The sequence below is a fragment of the Notechis scutatus genome, chromosome 1 (genome assembly GCF_049901735.1).
Source record: "Notechis scutatus isolate UNSWTSFEM ecotype Mainland chromosome 1, rNotScu1.2, whole genome shotgun sequence".
Classification (NCBI taxonomy): domain Eukaryota; kingdom Metazoa; phylum Chordata; class Lepidosauria; order Squamata; family Elapidae; genus Notechis; species Notechis scutatus.
This window is the reverse complement of record NC_142009.1, coordinates 185,596,343-185,617,126: the sequence shown is the minus strand read 5'-3', so window position 1 is coordinate 185,617,126 and position 20,784 is coordinate 185,596,343. Positions and strand designations below refer to the sequence as shown.

General features: G+C 39.9%; 1 protein-coding gene and 1 long non-coding RNA gene across 10 annotated transcripts in view; one reads left to right on the top strand and one right to left on the bottom strand.

Moving 5' to 3' along the window:
- Positions 1–17,199, top strand: part of LOC148133129 (uncharacterized) — a 31,061-nt gene extending 13,862 nt beyond the window's left edge. Inside the window, exons 2-3 of the long non-coding RNA XR_015746490.1 lie at positions 15,815–15,978; positions 16,729–17,199. This is a non-coding gene — a long non-coding RNA (uncharacterized LOC148133129). The remainder of the gene's footprint in view (positions 1–15,814; positions 15,979–16,728) is intronic.
- Positions 1–20,784, bottom strand: part of ZNF385B (zinc finger protein 385B) — a 279,989-nt gene that overhangs the window by 33,873 nt on the left and 225,332 nt on the right. For all 9 annotated transcript variants that reach the window (XM_087949651.1, XM_087949650.1, XM_026668053.2 and 6 more), the window contains one exon: positions 18,993–19,103. In XM_087949651.1, the coding sequence (XP_087805777.1) occupies positions 18,993–19,103 (111 nt within the window). The remainder of the gene's footprint in view (positions 1–18,992; positions 19,104–20,784) is intronic.

The following is a 20,784-nucleotide window of genomic DNA, read 5'->3' as shown; positions in this document are numbered from 1 at the left end:
TGAGAGGGCAGCCCAACCCAACGTGGGGAAGCTAATTTCCCGGTGCCTCTTCCATTCCTCCCGACCTCCCTACACTGCGCGCCTCTGACGCGCCGGTCCCTTCAGCCCAGCGACCTTTTCCACCTCAAAGAAAGGCCAGGCGGAGCCGCCGCAGCGGAAACAGCCACCACCCTTAGCCCGACGCAGGGAGAACGGGCGGAGGTTAGCGCCCGCCAGCCCGTCCTTCCTGCCTTTGGAGGCACCTGCACGGAGTGCCTCGCGGCTCGGTTTCCCTCACCGGGCGGGTCCTCCTTTCATGCGGAGGGCTGCGGGGGAAGGCGCTCGCCGAGAGGATCTCTCCTCTCTCTCCCCACAAGGTCAACATCTGCGCTGCAGAGGAGAGGGCTGCAGCCGGTTCCTCCTGCTTGCTGAGTGGTGGGGGAAGCCGCGGCCCGCCCGTGCGAGATTTGGCAACGAGGGGCAGGAGGAGGCACGCACACACCCGCGGCTCACTTTCCCAGCTCTGCCCAACCCTTATGGCTCTGGCGCGCCCTGGCGGGCAGCGAGCACCTCCCGCTGGACCCTCCGCTCATCCTGCCAGGGCCGCGCCAGAGCCATAAGGGTTGGGCAGAGCTGGGAAAGTGAGCCGCGGGTGTGTGCGTGCCTCCTCCTGCCCCTCGTTGCCAAATCTCGCACGGGCGGCCGCGGCTTCCCCACCACTCAGCAAGCAGGGAGGAACCGGCTGCAGCCCTCTCCTCTGCAGCGCAGATGTTGACCTTGCGGGAGAGAGAGGGAGAGATCCTCTCGGGCGAGCGCTTCCCCGCAGCCCTCCGCATGAAAGGAGGACCCGCCGGTAGGGGAAACTGAGCCGCGGAGGCGCTCCGTGCAGGTGCCTCCAAAGGCAGGAAGGACGGGCTGGCGGGCGCTAACCTCGCCCGCTTCCTCCCGCGTCGGGCTAAGGATGGTGGCTGTTTCTGCTGGAGCAGCTCCCGCCTGGCCTTTCTTTGAGGTGGAAAAGGTCGCTGGGCTGAAGGGACCGCGCGTCAGAGGCGCGCAGTGTAGGGAGGTCGGGAGGAACGGAAGAGGCCCCAGGAAATTAGCTTCCCACGTTATTGGGCTGCCCTCTCGGGCAGGGGAGGCTTTGTAAAATAATTCGCTTTACCTTTGAAAGCAAAGGGAAGACGGGAGCTGCCTGAAGCCAAGTGTCTCCTCAGGGCTTCGGTTGCAGGGAGGAGCCCTGACTGGCCCACACGTGACGCACCCGGCGTATAAGACGACCCCCAGTTGGAGGCATGTTTTTTAGGGCAAAAAGTCGCCTTATACGCCGGCAAATACGGTAGATGAATAGGTACCACTTAGGATTAGCAACAGAAGGCATAAAAAGACAAAAAATAGAAAGAGAAATAGAAAAGATAGTAAGAACATTGTAAAGAAAAGAAATATGTAAAGAAGTGCCTTTACCCTTTATCAAGAAAAATACAAATAATTTTAACAACTTAGCACCTTTTCTTATAATATAACATAGATATCTTCTTCTTGTATCTCATCCATCAACAAATCCTGTCAAACCATCATTTGTTATGCAGAAAACTGCTGCATAAAATTTTGTTCACTGAAAAAAAATATAATGGCCCGCATAAATAAAGATGTGAAAAACAGACATAAGAGTTACCTTTTCTTGATTCTCACTTTGAGATGTTTCTTTGTACCCTAATGCAACTTACTATTTTTTTCACTACACGATTTCCTTTCCTTCATCACACAATAGAACAACACACAGCAAATGTTTTACTTACAGCTGATACAGAAATAGTGATATAGATTAGAATTACTGTGCTTTTAGTAATACATTGCTCTGAAATCTAGTCCCACTATTCAATGATGGAATCTTAACAAATATTATTATGTATACAGCCTGGTGCTTGCCTTCCTCAGCTGTGACTAGGCTCAATAATGACATGCAAATTAGCCAATTCCCACCCACTACTCTTGAAATATGCACAACATAAAATATCTGCCCATTATCCCTTTGATTAATCTGCCCTTTTAGCTTTACTCTAAGGCTGAGAAAAAGAAACACACATTCACAACTGAAAAAACAACAACGAATCAAAGCATGAAATTATGTACAGAAAATAATCTATTTTCATAGTTATATTTTAGATTTGCTCTTCATAAACAATAGCTATTTCTTTTCAAACTAGTTCATATGGAAAAAATGAAAACCTCTCAACTGTAAAATTTTATTTAAAGCTGGGGTTGATCTAAATGAAAATATCATATTCAGAAAGCATTGCTGATTGGGTCATTGTTATAGATGATTTCTTGTTTTGGCTAACTATAAAAATGTAATGTACACATATGAAACACAACAATCTGCAACTATTAGGGAGAGATTTGAATAAGATTTAATCCAGTTTCCATTTTTGGACTAAATGAGTAGGCTTCTAGTAGACTATGTAATCAATCAATTAATCTAAACTACTGGCTAGATCTGAGTAGATAATTTTGTTATCCTCTACAGGGAAGAAAAATGCCAGAGAGTTGTAAAGAAGGCAATACAGCAAGGAGAAGGTTAAACTATTGGTTGATATCTTTACTGAATGTTGTTCACAATGTTGCTCGCAATGTTGTTCACAATGATTCTAGCTGACAGACTGAAAATAATCTTGCAAGAATTTATTCATGAGAATCAATGTGGGTTTCCGCCCCCCTTAACTTAGTTAAAGGACAATATTACAAATGTGTTGGACATTTGGGAATATTTAGAGGAACTTAATATAAAACAAGTTGCTTTGATCTTCTTAGATGCAAAGAAAGCCTTTGCATTTGAATTGGGCTTTTTTGTTCAAGCTATAATGAAATAATTTTGTCATCTACAAACATTGATATTCTGATCATTAGATTCAAAACTTCCAAAGTAATGACAATACTGTGTATGTATAAATTTGATCAATAAATAACAGAACTATTGCAACAATTTAGCAAATTTATTTAAAAGAATAGCTTCAAACTTCTGTGCCAGAAGGGGTATTCTCCAGAAATCAGATTTAGAACCTATCAACTCCAGCCACCATGTCTAATAGTCAGAGATGCTTGAAGTTCCAACTGAATCAGTGAAGCATGATAGATTTCTTGCATCTGCTCAATATGGGAAGAAAATAAAATGAAGACTTCTGTGGACAACATAATTATTAACTGAGTACAGTATTTGCAGGACTATATTTTGAGGACAAACATCAAAAATGTTAGGAAAGAAATTCTGCACGCAGCTTGGTAGTTGTATACTTATGTTGTAGGATCCAGTCAGGGTCGGTCACTGGGACCAGAGGTTTTGTCTTCCAAATTTTCAGGCTCATGCTGGAGCCCATCTTCTCTCTAGCAGTATGTGTGCTGTTCTGTATGTGGCATTTATATGGTGCTTGTTGTCAGTGGCTGTTTTATATGATGTATTATTGGATGTATTTTATATGATGTATTATTGGATGTATCTTTTTATATATGCCAACATTGTTTAAATGTTTAATATTACAAAAAAAATTCATATAACTGCTATTAATTTGTGTATTTGTTTTGTTTGAGTACAAAAACTGGGTTCCCTTTCAGTGTATTAGGTCAATGTTTTCTTTCCTGAAGCTGTGAATCAACTTGTCTGAATCCCAAACCTGAAATGGATTTGAGGCTATTTGAACTCATTCAAATGGCACCTCCTTTTTTGCTGGTGCTCCTGCTTGTGCATATGCATGCACATAGAGAGAGCAGGAGGAATCTTCAAAGCAGCTATGCGAAGCCCAGAGGTCATGACTACTTTAATACTTCGATAAGCATACTTCAATACCTCACTTCTGCCAGCACACTTTGCAAAACATCCCTTCCGAATTCTTTATGCAACACTATGTCACGATATATATTTTCCAGCACATCCTCCTCCTATTAATTATTAACAGCTGAAATTGATTTATGGAAAAATAGCAGATTGAGTTATCTGATAGATTCAAGTTATTAAACTGACTAGAAAATGGGCAAAGTGCAAAGACCTACAAATGTCCCTACCGTTTGCTTCCACCAAACACTGATAGGAAGGGGGGAAAAAAGCCTTGGGCTTTAAAAAAACTGGATGAAATGTACAGAAATTAAGAAAATTGGAAATCTGAATAGTGAACAAAAAGGCCCTTATTTAAAAAGTGTTAACTACAGTCTGGAAAAACACTTGGCCTTTTCTATGTTTCCTACTTTCACTGCAGTTATATGTCCCTTATGGTCAAATTTCAAACAAAGTGGAGATTTTGCTAAATGGCTTATTATGTGCCTATCAAGTAACATCTACATTCTGGAAAACAATCACCCCTATATGATGCCTCAGATGAAAGGGCTTCTGAGGAAGCGGCTGCTTTACTTTAGTGCATTTTCAGTACAGCTCTTTTTACAAGGCAAAACCAAATTCGGGGAGGTCATTAAAGCAGACTGCAATATGTGAATATCAGCAGTAATTCAATTCTGTTTGTCTTTCTTAAGGGGGAGCTGGTGACAGTCATTCTACCTGTGTGGGTTTTTTTGAGAGGGCGGGCATATTCTCCCATATTACAGAGAACTGAATCTTACGGAATCCTTCAAGGTTGCTGCGTGCAGCCCCATCCTGTCGTTTCCACAGATCAGTCAGGCCAGCAGTATTATTATTTTTTTCAACTGACTAACTGGTGGGCTTCTGACTGTGTCTCTCTAGGGGGCTATGGCTTTGACAGAGGGTTTTTGATAGTTTTCCAAGTAGAAGATAAAATCTTTAATCAATTTGCAGAGAAAATAGCTCTCAGTTCTGGTTTCTCTACACCTCCTTGACCCTCATCATATTATTTCCACCTATTTTATTTGTATTCACATTAGACATGCAGTCTTAGAGCAGTGGGGAATAGAGTGAGGGGAAATGCCATAAAGTTATTTTATTTTTGTAAAGAAGGAGACAAAGACATTTTTTTTTATTAATTCACAGCCAGATACGTGGGATTTGTGCAGGAGTGTGTTGACCTGTGGATGGTGCCCAAGAGATGCAATTTGTATATAGAAGGGAAGGGCTGATTGCTTGCTTTCCTCAGGAATGAGGCATTAATTAAATGTGGACTGATATGCCTGAAATTGAATCGGTACAAATATTAACATAGATCAGAGAATGGAAAGAGAAGAGGAAAGAATTCTGAGTCATATGGAGCCTCTCTTTTTTCGCTGATTGCTCTCTGATGCCCACTTGGTTGGAGATACTAAAACAGAGTGCAGAAAGAACCATCAATTATCTCTGCCTGGAGGGTGTGGAGGGAAGATCAGCGCTGCCCACCATCTTCTCTCTACCCCAATTTTTACTGCCTCTTGCATTTACTGCCCCTTGCATTAACTAATTAATGTGAAACAGATTATTAGTGAAAATAAGGTGAACGCAGGAAGCATGGCCAGATCAAAGTTGCAATAGGTTAACTGTTTCAAATGAAAAACGGAAAGCTTTTGTTAAAGGCTCTGTTAAATAGCTGGTTTTGAAGATAACTTTCAGCATATTATGCCCCTGCAGCCTGTAATCATGTAATATTTCTGTCATGTTGGAACTGAAGCGTTCATCATTTTGTCAGCTCTGCTTGTAAAGCAGAGAATTACCTTCACAGACTTCTCGAGATTTATGCTTTTAATTACCTCCTATCTGCTTCAATACCTTCCAAACTTAAAGAATCAATATAAATAGACTTTTTGAGGGCGAGGGCACATTTGACAAAAATCCAGCTACACAACTGACAGACATTTGACATTATTGATTCTTTTCCAGGATTTTAGTACCAGCTGTCATTTAGTAGTAGTAGCTGCTGTTTAAATCTGACTATTAGAAAGAGTGCAGGCAATGAATATCTAGAAATTAACCATTTGTAACAATTGTTGGAATATTAAACTATTGTTCCATTGTTTTAAAGGCTCCTCCATATGCATTATTTAGTACTGGGCCTCAACTTAGGGTTAGCTGAGGGGTTTCCAAACCTTTTCAAGCTCAGAATATGTTAGTAAAAAAAAAAAAGAATCATGGCACACTTGATCAAGATGCAAAGCAAATTAGCAGTTATGTAATGATTTCTTTAAAAAATTGGGGAACTTTACAAAGTTCTTATGGAACTCTAGGATTCCAGTGAAGATAATTTGAAAATCACTGGGAATGAGACTCCTACTCATTTTGTTTTCAATCTTACATGCTAGATATCTTTCTTAAGCCGCATTGCATGTAGTGCTACATGTGCACCTATTAGTACACACCTATTGGTACACAGCTACATGCACATCTATTAGTACATAGCTGATATTGTCAGCTTTGCCTGCACCAGACACCTTTCGAGAAGGTAGGGTGCCAAACTGAGGTCTCCCTGCTTCCTTCTTTAAAGTCTGACTGGCATTTTCATCCCATTCATTTATTTAGTGAGTGTATAAGCAAAAGAATTTGTGGACTGCAATGAGTTATATTTTTCCATTACTTGACATTATAGAGGTGTTTCAAAGCCATTTGGCTTTTGACAAAACAGCTGATGCAGAGCATAGCTGTCATATGGCAGATGGCAATAAAGCTGTACGTTCTTGAAATTGAGCTAGTTGTGATCGTTTTCTCCTCTCTTTTTATTTGAACTACTCTGTTGGTGAACACAAAAAAAGCATAGGAACATAACAAAGGTTTGAATAAAGTCTGCTGTTTAGAGTAAGATTAAAGATTTTCTCTATATTTTAAGTATTAGTTCAGGCCTAAGAGTTGGGTTTAGCTCCCACTATTTACATGGACAAATGTCCTTTAGCTCAATCTATTTCTAGTGACAATCAGCATGATCTTCCATGAATGTTTTAGGAATACTGACCATCCATTGTCTTGTCATTCATTCATTTGTTCATTCATTTCCTGCCTTATTTTCATAAATAACTCAGGATGGCAAATATAGCTAATATTCCTTCCTCCTTCTATTTTCCCCACAGCAACTCTGTGAAGCAAATGGAGCTGAGGGAGAATGACTGCCCCAAAATTATCCAGCTGGTTTTCATGTCTAAGGCAGGATTAAAAGTCACAGTCTTCTGGTTTCTAGGCCTTCACCACTGCACTAAACTGGTTCTCATACATCCCTCAACTTGCCAAACATAATTATTTCTTTTTCTAGGCAATTATATCCTCATATACTGTTTTCTATTTCCTTTTCAATTTCTGCTTCTTAATCTCTAGATACCGATCAGTATTTTTTCTTTTTCCAGGACCAGTTGATTGGTTCTTCTTGTAGTTCGCGGCACTCCTGGGAACCTTTTCCAACATTTTAATATTTAACATTAACCCTGATTTTTTTGCTTTCAATTTTTACTTTCATAATGAGCTGAGTCTTTACTTGTGGCCTAATCTTAACTGTTTTTTTTTAATTTCAAGAGAGTAGCTTCTTATTCATTGTAAAGGTTAATCAGAGGAACAATAATTTGATCTGATACACCTATTGACCTTAGTGTGCTATATTCTGATGAGAGCTATATAGTAGCTCTGCTGTGGTCAATAAAGGAAATTTCTTCATTAAATTATCTTGTCATCTCCATTATCCATCTTATCTTCTCTATCTCATTTGGTGTGTGTTTGTCTGTTGCTCTGATATTTCTCTTTCCACACATACAGTTCTATTCTTCATTGGAAGACATAGGACAAAATGTTGCTTGTGTGACAAACTGGTACAATGAATTGGTGAAGCGCATGTTCTCTTGTATTGCCTTTCTTTGATATAGGCATTTATACCAATCTTTCCTAATCTCCAGAACAGGGATGTCAAACTCCCAGCCCATGGGCCAGATGCATTAGCGCTGGCCACACCCACCCCTGGTTTAGCAAAGGGGGGGAGTTGTGATACATCACGTGACAATGTGTCATCGCGAGTTTGACACCCATGCTCTAGAATATAAGTTTTGCTGTATATCTGTGGATATAAAAGTGTTAGCACTTAAGCTGCTTCTTTTCCTGCAGCTTGAAAGAGTTCAATGCTTGGCCTTCCGGTTTGCAAGGTTTCGGTGGCGGCAGGGATTCGCGACACCGTGCGATCCCTGCTGCGTTCGCTGCCAAGGTTCCCCCGATCGGTTTGGATCTGGGGGATAAAGCTGCCCCGTAGAGGCAGCTGAAGACAGGGGGGGTCCGGAAAGGGGTTTGGGGGTGACACAGACCCTCTCCCCAGCCAGCTAAACTCCCTTTTCCCGAGGCGGAGGAACTGCGGTCAGCAATGGCCGCCATGAAGAAATCTGCAGCCGGACAAGCAGGTGCAGGAGGGAGAAAGTCAGAAGAATAGTGAAAGTTGCTTTTAACCGGGACAAGACAAGAGAAAGTGACCTGGAATCTTGAAGGCTGCTAAGTATGCATTGTCTCTAGTGAGAGTTACAAGCTGCGAATATTTTAAAAGGGAAAGTTTTTTCTTTGTTCCACTCTCCTTCCTAAAGTGACAGCGGAGGGAAATCCTTTTGGCTGTGAGTGGGAAGGGAGAGGGGGAAAAATTGGAGCAAAATTTGAAAATAAGGAGAAGATTGCCTAGAATTTTAAAGAGTTACTAAACATCAATAAGACTTCCAAAAATATATATTTGAAAGGGAACTTTGTGATTAAACTTTAACTCCAGAAAGAGAAAGTGAAGAAGAAGAAGAAGGTATTTAAAAGAAACAGCTTGTTTGGATTGTTTGGTGACTTTGGAACTTTTGAGAATTATTTCTGATTAAAACATCTGGGTGGTTGTCTGGGAAAACTTTTTCTCTACACAATGGCATCACTTGTGGATGGATTGAAACTTGTATATCAAAAATATGAAAAAGAAAAACAAGAAGGGAAAGATGGTCTTGGCACTATTTTTCAATTTTTAGAAATGACGGTTTATACTTATGTGAAGCAGAATGAACAACAGGATGAAGGGGACAAAGAAGAAGCCATCTTTGATGAACAAATGACTTTGGTTGGAGAAGGGAAAAAGGAAGAGAAAAAGGAAAAGAGGACTCTAAGATCTGGAAAAACAACCCAAAAAGAGAAGAATAAGGTGAAAAAGGGACATTATGTTAGGAAACAACAGAAAGGGGGAAAACAGAATAAAAGGGAGGTGGAGAGACAAGGGGTTAAAGAGGACAAGGAGAAGAAGAAGCAAGGGAGAAAGGAAGGGATGAGAAGCCCTAATGGTGGGGAGCAAGATGTTAAGAAGCAAAAGTTTTTTCGAGATAATGGATAAACTTTATTGATAAAGGGATTCTAGAAAGGTACATAAGACTGTTTTTTTATATTTGTATTTAGAAATAACCATAGAAAATTGGAAATAATATGTAATTTAAAATGTGATAAAATATTTAACATAAACTAGTGAAATTTTTGTTAAGAAAAAAGGAGTACTGCAATGAAATATGATTTAAGATTGTCATCTGGGGGGGGGGGGTAATAATTTTTGGAAAGCATAACTGTTCCCACAAAGGCATATGATATTTAATTGAAATGGATAAAATGTTTAAGATATAAATGATTGTTAATATTAATGATCAGACTATGGTATATGAGCAAAAAATTTTGTGAAATGAGAGATTTGAAGTAGAAGAAGGAGGAACATCGTAATGAAATAATGAGCTATAATATGTGATGTGGGGGGGGGGTGGGAATAACTATGGAAAAAAGGGCTCCCATAAAAGTATGTGATTTAATTGAAAAGTAATGTGTTAAACGTTTAAGATATAAATGAATATCAATACTGATGAATAGATTTGTATCATTTTTGATAACATAGTATAATTTTAGAATGTACCAGACAGAATCCCAAAGTAAGTTATGTGTTTTATATTAACTATTATAAATATAGGGGAGAGAGATAAAGGCATCATACTCCATATAGTGTACAGGAGAAGTTTTTCTTCTTTTTTAAAGAAGAAAAATAAATGGATGGCTGGAAATAGAACAGACAAAGAATAATAAATATTATGATCTGAATTGAGAGGAGATAAATAAAATAAAATTTAAAAGAGAAAATTTAAAAGAGAGGAGAAGTTATATAGAAAATTGAAAATGTTAATAAGATATGAAATGGTATATAAAAGGAATATGAATTTGAATTTGTGTCTGTACCAAGAGTTATAACCCGGGACTAAGCAACTTTCAGAAAAGAGATTTTTTATGCTTTTATGTTTTGTGTTTGTGTGTATTTATGTATTGTATGTCTTGAAGAATTAATAAAACTTGTTTAAAAAAAAAAGAGTTCAATGCTTGTTGGATTTGCCTCTGTGCTTTTTTGTTTGAGAATTGTGCTCTATCAGAAAGTCCATTATTAGAATATACCTCATTTTCTAGTGAAAACAGTTCCATACATATTCATTCATTCATTCATTCATTCATTCATTTTCTCTCTCTACATACGTTTCTGTCATTTGGCTCTGTTAGATCCCTTTTATGATTAGACTAACTTAGTCACACATTTTCCTCTAATTCTTCTAAAAATATCTCATTTTCCTTTCCTGTTATTATTTTTTTTTGTACTTATTTGCGGGCATTCTTTATTGCTGTATCTTTTATTGTCCTTTCTTGCTTGATGTTAAAAATCTGCATTCTATCCCGCATCCTTCTTGCTGCCCAAGGCTTTCTTTCTTTCTTTTGTTTTTCTCTGGTTATTATGATAGCTTGTTCTGAAAACTAGTTGGATCTTTTTTTTTTCTTTGAACTTTTCTTCCCTCTCTATCCCTCTTATCTGCCCATGGGCTTCTTAGTTTCTTCTTTGCATAAATTAAAAATCTTCAATGTGTGCATTATATTGATTTGATATTCTGACTAAATGCCCTCCAAATTAAATCCTGCTGGCACAGGTACTGTCTTTAATTTTTTAAGTTTAACTGGTACTTTTTACACCAATAATTCATGGTCTGTTCCATAATCTGCACCTGGAAATCACCTGGCTGATCAGATTGCACTTCCTTAACTTCTGTTTCCTATTATATAGTTAATTTAATTGTGATGTTGTCCATCTAGTTATGTTCAGGTGTAAGGACTACTTTTAAGTAGCCTGAAGTAGAAGTGCTTGGCAATGAAGAAATAATTTGCTATATAAAACTCTATTAACTTACCTCCTGCCTTACTATGTTTATCTAGTCCAAATCTTCCTGTGATTCTAGGTTCTTCTGTTTCTGGCATTCTAATATCCCATTTGCACTACTATTTTTTCCAGCTGTTGTCTTTATCACCACTAAGTCACAGAATCAGTGTTTTTCTCCATCGTGTCTGTAGTAGAGATAAATTTGTATAATAATCAAAGCGGCCATTCACTTATTTTCTCGATAGGATCTTCTTGTTTATGGAATTATAAAATCTTAAACTTATTTAAAGAGAAACTGACACCAAATCAATTAAATCAGTTGTAATACTTTTTTTTATTTTGCAGTGGAAGCAAGAAAATAAACATTTACTTTTAAAAACAGCATGCTAATACGATATATTTAAAAGAGAAAACTTACACAATATCAAGATATATTTATATAGCCATCTATCAAAACTTCATTAAGTAGAATGAATTGCAATTTTTTAAAAATATCTTTCCTACATATCCTTTCCTGATGGGACTTCACTTGTTCTGGTCCTAACACCAAGGGAATAATTAATAAATTATTACTTTATACTTAATTATACTTAATACTTTAATTATTAATAGAAGTCAGCAAAGGCTTGTTAAGAACAGGTCAAGCCAAACAAATCTTATTGCCTTCTTTGATAAAGTGACTACATTTGTGGACCAAGGAAATGCTGTAGTTACAATATACTTAGATTTCATTACAAGGCTTGATAAAGTAGGTCATAGCCTACTTCTTCATAAGATGAAATAAGATGGAACAAAGCAGGATAGGCAATACCACTAGCAGATGGATCTGTAGTTGACTAACCACCTGTGTTCAGCATGAAGTATTCAACGACACTCAAGATTCAGAAGGATCTTAACAGAGTTGGACTGTAACCAACAATATATAGTTTAGTGATAAGAAAAATAATGTTCTGCACTTAGAAAAAAACAGATGCACAGGTACAGAATAGGCAGTATCTGCCTTAGCAGTATAATCGGGTTCTAGGTATCCTGGTGGACTACTACTTAAGTTTGAGTGTGCTACAGCTGGTAAAAAAGTCAACACATTCCTAGGTTGCCTCAACAGCGGAATAGCATCAAGGTCAAGAGAAGTGACAGCACTGCACTATACCACACTGGTGAGGCCACATTTGGAATGGATCCAGCACAACAATGGTCACAACAATATAAAAAAGATGCTGAGGCCCCAGAAAGAGGAAACAGTTGATAAGGGAGGTTAAATGTATGAAAGGGGGCAGGTATGTTTAGCTAAACAAAAAGAGGGAAGATATAATAATTGTCTTCCAGTACTTGAAGGGCTGTCACAGAAAACTGACTGTCAATTTATTCTTCATAGCACTTGAGGTTAGGACAAGAAGTAATAGGTAAAAGCTCATCAGAGGGAGATCCAATCCAGAAATAAAATTTCCTGATGGTAAGAATTTGTATGCAATGAAACAGCTGTTACCCAGATTTGTGGGTGATCTATCACTGGAGATTTTCAAGAAAATATTGGACAACTATTTGTCCAAGATGATCTGAAGAGTCCCACCTTAGGTAGGGGATTGGACTAGAAGACCTCCAAGATCTCTTCCTGCCCTATGATTTTATTTATTCTATGAATAATCAAGTTTATAAAACCCTTCAGGTCAACAGGGTAGGGGCCAACAAAACCATGGTTAAACATTTTGTTGTTGTTTTGTTAGTTGTCTACAGTAAATCAGGAATAGAAAGGAGTAGGAAGGGTTTGGAAGAATAGAAAAAACATTAATAAGGAGAATGATAGAATATGAAAAACATTGATCCTGTATAAGATATTATGATACTGTGATGATCAATTGCCAGTTGATGTGCCCTGATTTTCATATTGCATCCAACCCTAAAGCTTTTTCACCATGTTTACTGAAAATTTATGCACAATTTCCCATTATTATTAAAGTATTCAAAATAAGTTAATATTAACACTGAGTAACAAAAGCTTATGTTTATGCCATTTCAACTGAGATTTTGTTGTTGGAAATCATTCCATGAAGTGGTATGGCGGGACACAGGTAGTCCTTGACTTATAATTATTTAGTTAATGACCGTTTAAAGTTACAACAGGATTGAAAAAAGTGACATGACCGATTTTCACACTTACGATCTTTGCACATCCCCAAATATATATATAATGGCTGCAAGGGGTCATCACCTTTTGTGAACTTCAGGCAAGAAAAGTCAATGGGAAGCCAGAGTGACTCAATAAACATGTTACTAATTTAACAACTGCAGTGATTCACTTAACAACTGTGGCAAGAAAGGTTGTAAAACAGGACAACACTCAGTTAACAACTGTCTTACTTAGTAGTGGAAATTTTGGGCTCAATTGTGGTTGTAAATCCAGGACTACCTGTATAAACCTAAGTCTTAACACAATTCATTATAGCATAATATAAACTATGGTTTGACCTATAATATTAGGTCAATCCAAAATCAGCATGGCATGTGTAAAAATCTGAAACTCTGTTCCCAAACCCAGGACAAAATATGAAATCCTAATTCTGTTACTATGTAAGTAGACAGCACTGAATTTAGCATAGACTGCCAGTTATTTTTAAAATCTTGGAATAGTGTTGCTTTGTGGTGAAGCACTGTGGCTTCCAGCAAAGTTGTTCACAAAAACAAAACAAAACAAAACAAACAGCTAAATACCCTGAGTTTCTTTGTTTGGCATTCTTCGGAAGCCTAGTGCATATTACAGAGTGATCAGACATATCAAACACTCGTAAACAGAAATATTTTGAACTATTTCTGGTTTGGAGGATGCTGTCAACCCACCCCCAGAATACTACTGTGCTGTTCTGTGCAGGGGAATAGAATGTATTCTCCACACCTCTGTCCCTTAGTCAAACATACCTGGAAGACATATATATCTGAAATCATTTGCTGAACAGAATGGCAAGCCTCTCTTTAAACAAAAGAAAAAAGAAAAAAACAGAGACAACATGGCCACCTCATAAAATTTTATACATCCCTCACACTTTAAGTTTTTGGTCAATTATTTTCCCATTATTTACTTGCTTCGTAAAACCTTCTGTTTCCTCATCTTTTAGGGGATGCTTTTGCCCTTGATCCCCTAAAACAGTGGCCCCCAACCTTTTTTGTGCCACGGCCCGGTACCGGCATCACAAAATGTTCCGCGGCCCGGTACTGGCATCAGCACGCATGGCAAGGCGAGCCGAGCGACCGGCCAGCCAGCCGTCCCCCGCTTCTCCCCGCCACCTTCAACTCCTCCTTTGTATCTTTGTCGATGGGCTTCGGGACTGCTTCGGGACGGTTGCTCGGCTCGCCTTGCCTTGGGTGCTGAAAGAATCCTCGCGCCTTAGTTTTGTTCGAAGCCGCCCCCCCCCTTCGATGAAACTAAGGCGCGAGGATTCCTTCAGGGCCCAAACGCCGCTTTCCAACCGGAAAAGCTCACCGGAAGCACTTTCTCATCAAAACAAGATGGCGGCGCCCAGCAAACCGGCGGCCCGGTAGGAAATGTTCCACGGACCGGTACCGGTCCGTGGCCCGGTGGTTGGGGACCCCTGCCCTAAAAGGTCTAAGAGTTGGTTACTCAGGTCATCTCAACTTTTAATTCATAGCTGTGATTCTATAGAGTTGCAGTCTAGTTCTTTGTGTCACTTTTCACATCTGTATTACTGTAGTAAACAGTATTAATGGCAATCTCAGTAAGAAGCCCAGTGCTATTTTAAATGTACTACACAAGGTAATTAATTGCCTGGAGGTTAACTGCTGAAATAAAAATGTTAATTAGATGGAAACCTTTTTCGTACTTTTAAAATACTTTCCTTATAGCAACAGAACACATTAGTATTTATTTAAGCATCCTTTGGGCTCTATTGTAGAGTTATGTTTAGGTGTTCATCTAAGTTATTCCTTCTGATATGATATAAGCCAAACGTGTTCAAAGTACAACTCTTATTTTGGCTGATGCAAATATTTGAACTAGAGATGGGCAATCTTTTTTGGTCTAAAGTCTGATTCAGCCTCATTGTAGCATGCTGAGGGGTGTACTCCAATAGTGAGCAGGGTGAAACCTACATTAATATTTAATAAATTAAATGCATGAATAAATACATTAAAAATTCTGTTTCTAAATGGGATCAGCCAGCCACGTGTTTCTAAAAAGTCTAGAAAAAGATAATGAACATCTTAGATTCATCCAAAATATACTTTTCCTATTTTTGCATTCTTTAACAAAATGAATATAAATTTTGCTACTCCATCTCTCTCTCTCTCTCTCTCCCTCCCTCCCTCTCTCTCTCTCACACACAAGAGCTGTATTTTAGAAGAACAAAGAGAGAGCTTTATGTCTACCTAGATTCTGTCATTCCGACTGACTAATCTCTAAATAAGATAAATTTTGGATACACTACCAAAACAAAAATATAATGCACATATTCATATTATGTGAAACCATATTTTATGTTATTAAAGCCATTCTAGCACCATGTGAATCTATCCTTGTTTAGAATTAGCATCCTACATAAAAAAAATGGGAAAAATTGTTTTCCAAACTTTTGTAGCCAAACCCCACCCTCTGGCCAGACATATTTATAGTAAGAAAGAATCATCAAGCCCACAAGAATTAGCGTGAGCAGAACAGTTTTCAGAAATGCTGCACAAAGGGTTAAGTGGAGGTGCAGATGGAGAAGAAACCTAAGGCAGCTCAGTGATTATTCTCAGTGGGCACTTGCTAAATATTACAGGACAGCAGGAAATAGAAGATGAATGAAATGGATTTGGGATAGACAACATCAATGTTGATGACCCACATCTTCCCTGGGCATAATGGCCATGGTGAAAAATGTAGGACCCAGAAGTTCAACGTATCTGCAATACCACAGATTTCCTAATCAGAATGGAATTACAGGTAGGTGACAATTAGGGTGACTTCAAATAAAATAATATTCAGTTTAGTATGAATTGTAAATTGATACTAAGTTGTGTTTAATGCAACCGAAAATTCAGTTAATGTCTGCCGATGACATGCAGAATTGAGGCAAAGGCATGCGCGGGTTTGGATACTATTAATCTTTATATGTATAAAATGGAGAAAAAGAAAGATTCTGTTAGAGTACAAGCTTAAAATGATGAGGTTTATTACTTTACAGCAAAAATTTGATGTAATTAACAACATGAACGTGGTCCAGGAAAAGCTATAATAGGACAAGGTGTTGAAATGTTGAAAAGTAAATGGTAGCATTTTTTTGGTTATATTTTACTTTATATAATTACTCTGTTTAAATTTAGAAATTTAATTTAGAATACATACTTTTTAATCTTGTAATATTCCATTAGTATACATATAAAATATTATGTTTACAATTTTTTACTGCCTATTACTGAACTGGAAACAATTGCCATATTTTCCATAGAAATATCACTTCAAGTAGTACAGTTTTCAATAATGTGACCTTTTCATGGGATTCATTAACCCACTAGTTATTTTCATGACTTAGTTTTAGATATTTAGTGTCGTGTTAAAGTAAAAGACAAATATAAAGATAGAACTTTGTTCATAAAACATATTTTAAAATATTATTTATTTATTACATTTATTTGGTTAGTATGTAATAAACAAAATAATATTTTGATTACTTCCCCTTGCCTATTTACACAGGAGCAAACCTGAAGTCAAAAGAGAGAATAAACATATTTTGGATTGTATTGCTACCAAAACTATGTACTGTATTTAATTAAAAATCATTCTATACTGATTCTCTGACCATTTGTCTTATAAACTCATTCTCACCACAGCATTTCTGCCTGCAATTTAAAATTGATTGAAGTAGGAGGGAAAATGTATGCATTGTTAGTAAATTTTGCTTACTATACATAAAAGATTCATCTGTTCATGTTAATGCAACCTGATAAACCTAGCATCTGACAGATACTGGAAGAACTACGCAATTTATTTTAAAAATGTAAATATTTTTATCTACGAATCAGTTTGGTATAATTGTTGAAATACTAGGACAGAAACCAGGATAATGGGAGTTCTAGTCCTGCCTGAGGCACAAAGGCAACTAGGTGACCTCGGGGCAAACCACCTCTGAAAATTTTGCCAATAAAACTGCAGGGATTTATCTAGGCCAGGGTGGGCAACCACGGCCCGCTGGCCACATCCGGCCCGCTGGTCTGTCCAATGCGGCCCGCCCTGAAAAAAATCGCTGCCATTGATCTGTCAACCGCCTGCCCCTGAAAAATCGCTGGGCGTGGCGTATTGCCCTGTGCCGCGGGCCCCCAAAGCTGCAAAACAGTGCGGAGCGATCTAGGGTAGGAAAGAAAAGAAATTTGCAAAGGCCGGCCTGGGAGTTCGAAATCACCTTCGAGTGCGACCTCTCCGAAGGTGAGTCCCCGCCGATCCCCCCTTTTTCTCCGGGCTTCCAGGCTTAAACTTTGCAAAGGCAAAGCTTGCAGGCTGGAGCGTCTTCCTGCCGAGGAGCGGAAGGGTTTTGCCCGGGCGGGCGGGGTGGGCTGCTTGGAGCCACTTAAAGCCAGGCCACTGCTGGTGGAGCCTTGCCCTGCCTTGGTGCCCCGCTTCCGGCTCGGCGGTCCTGCTCAGGCGGCACTTTAAAGCCTGCTCCCAGCACCGAGCAACTTCCCAGCAACTTTCGGCTTCCTTTTAACTCGCGGGCGCTTGCGCCTGGCCCCAAGCCGCGACTCTTGCAGAGGGGTCTCGCGGGTGGGCGGGCAGACTGCTTGAGAGGAGGCTCTGGGCTTCCCTCCGCCAGGCACCAGCGCCTGCGCAGTTAAAAGGAAGCCGAAAGTTGCTGGGAAGTTGCTGGGTTTCCGGGCTTCAGGCTTAAACTTTGCAAAGGCAAAGTTTGCAGGCTGGAGCGTCTTCCCGCCGAGGAGCAGGAAGGGTTCTCGCCCGGCGCGGCGGGCAGGCTGCTTGGAGGAGGTGACCTGGCGGTGCTCCGGCAGCAGCAACAGGCAGTTTCGCCCGGGCTCTGCTCAGGTGTCTGGCTGGGGCTGTCAGGAGCAGCTTATCGCCGGCGCAGCTGCGTGCAGCTCCAGTCCGCTGCCTTGGGAAGGAAAAGGCAAAACCAGGAGCCACTGAGCCTGAGCCTCCAGTGCCGCTGCTCCCGTTGCAAAGCACCGCCGCGGCTCTTCCTTTTGCCTTCCCTTCCGAGGCAACGTGTGACTGGAGCCGCGCGGAGCCACACGCCAAGCGGTAGCAACTCCTGACTCAGGGGCCTCCGAGGAGGAGGAAGGAGGAGAAGAGGGGGGGGAAGGGTGGGGGCGATTCCCCAAAAATCTTGTGCTGAGCCCGTCTGTCAAATTTAAAAGTCACGGCCCCTGAGCCAAAAAGTTTGCCCACCCCTGATCTAGGCCAATCACCAGGAGTCAACAGAGTAACAGAGTTTGAAGGGACTCTGGGGGCCTTCTGGTCCAATCCCCTGCTGAGGCAGGAAACTCTATGCCATTTCAGACAAACGGTTGTCCAATCTCTTCTTTAAAACCTCCAGTGTTGAAGCATCCACAACTTCTGGAGGCAAGTCATTTCACTGATTAATTGTTCTAACTGTCAGGAAATTTCTCCTGACACTTCCTCCAACTCTGTTATTCTAGGCTGTTTCTCTTCTTGATTAGTATCCATCTACTGCTTCTTGTCCTGCCTTCAAGGTGCTTTGGAGAATAGCTTGACTCCCTCTTCTTTGTGGCAGCCCCTGAGATATTGGAACACTGTATCATGTCACACCTAGTCCTTATTTTCATTAAATTACACATACCCAGCAATTCCAGCAACTGTTCCTTGATATGCTTTAGCTTCAACTACTTTGACTCAGCTTCCTCCTTCCCTCCCTCCCTCCCTTCCTAACTACCTATCAACACACACACACACACACAAACACACGAACAGTAATCAAAAATACTCACATCAGAATTAAAGCGAAGTTGACAGACATTGCAGGAGATGACTTGTTTCTTCTTTAGAGGGAGTGATACGCCAAATGTGTGGTTTATGACAGCTTTTTGCACTGGGTCCATCTAGAAAACAAATAATAGCATATCGATATTACAAAAAAGTCTTATGTTTCTGAGAAATGTATGTTTTTAAAGAAAGCTCTAAATCGGACAAGCAAGTAATGACTGCAGTGAGCTTACTTATTTGATTTTCTATCTGGCTTTTCTGTTGTGGCAAGTTCAAAGCAGCTTATCATTTTTTTCTGCTGCTTTACCTTTTGTGCTAAAAAAAATTGGTTCTCATAAGGAATATTTGTCACATGGCATTACTATAATCCCTTCCTGCCCTGCTGGAGCTGATGGTGTTTGAAAGCCGGCGGTGGAGGAAATCTTCTCCATTTGGTGTTGGGGGATGTCAGTCTCCTTATCGCCAGTCCTTGCTCTGGAAAACTCAGGAATTCATGGCCTTCATGACAACCATGGGCTTGTCTGAAGTCATCTTTAGGCCAATTCATATGGGCAGTCATAATTTAGATCTTGTGTTTGCTTTAGAGATCTTATATATCTGGAAATGGAGAGGTTTTTCATTATTCTATTGCCATGATTGGATCATGCCTTACAATTAAGAGTAACACATGATAATCATGGGGCAATAGGCCTGATCTGGATGGCCCATCCCCGGTGCCTAATGGATCCTGTTGGTGAGTTTCCCAGCTCACTGGCAAACAGTTCAATTTAGTGCCTGGTAGATCACTGATATTGGGAACCGAACTGGATACTGGAGTCTACTGCCCACAAGCAGCCTCTTTCTAGTGCAGTTTCCTGGCTAGCAACTTGGCTGCTGAGACTCTCTGGAAAATGAAACATCAGAAGCAACACTTGAAATGCTGAAGAAAGACAAAAAGTACATTCAACCAATCTCAAGTATGCAACTATGTTGGGACCTACACTGTGGCATTAGGCAGGTGAAACACACTTATTTTTCCTTCTTTATTGAAGTGGCAGACTATTGTCAAGTGGACCTGATTAACTTTACTAACTCTCTTTAAGAAGGAGTCATTAGACAGATTGCTTATCTGGCCAGTATAATTATTTGCATAGCACTTTGACAGCAAAGTCATTTTGGCTCTTAATGGACAAAATCTGTATTGGTGGTTGGCCCAGTTGTCTGTAATTCTTTTTGCACTGTGAGTTCTGAGAAAGTAAAACAAGTGAAGTTCTGCTGAACTGATCTATCCTCTAGCACAGGGGTATCAAACTCCCAGCCCACGGGCCGGATGTGTCACACACTGGCCATGCCCACGCCCTTTTTAGCAAAGGGGGAAAAAGTCCCGTTACATCATGTGATGTTGCCGTGATGACATGAGTTTGACACCCCTGATCTAGCAACTGTAGGTTGGACCCCTGCTCAATCTTGTGGCCTTGAATAAATATTTGTTGGTCTCCAGCCTTTTGGGATTAAGTTTGTTAAAATGGTGGTGACACATTACCCTGAGATGAGGATGGTGTAATGCAGTTCTCCTTGTCTGTCAGTCCTCTGAGGTAAGATATGACAGACACTAAAAGAAATACTAGAACTCTGATTAAATGTTATAAGCTATAATGATAGAATCTTGAAATCCTGACAGCTTTTCCCTCCCCACCCTTCTACCCATATAGAGTCAATGTTGGACAATTTTGAATTTCTTTTTCACTTCCCTGTTTTCTGAGCTATTTTATGTTTTACTAATGGTTGCCACATATCTCCTTTAAGTCATCACTATAG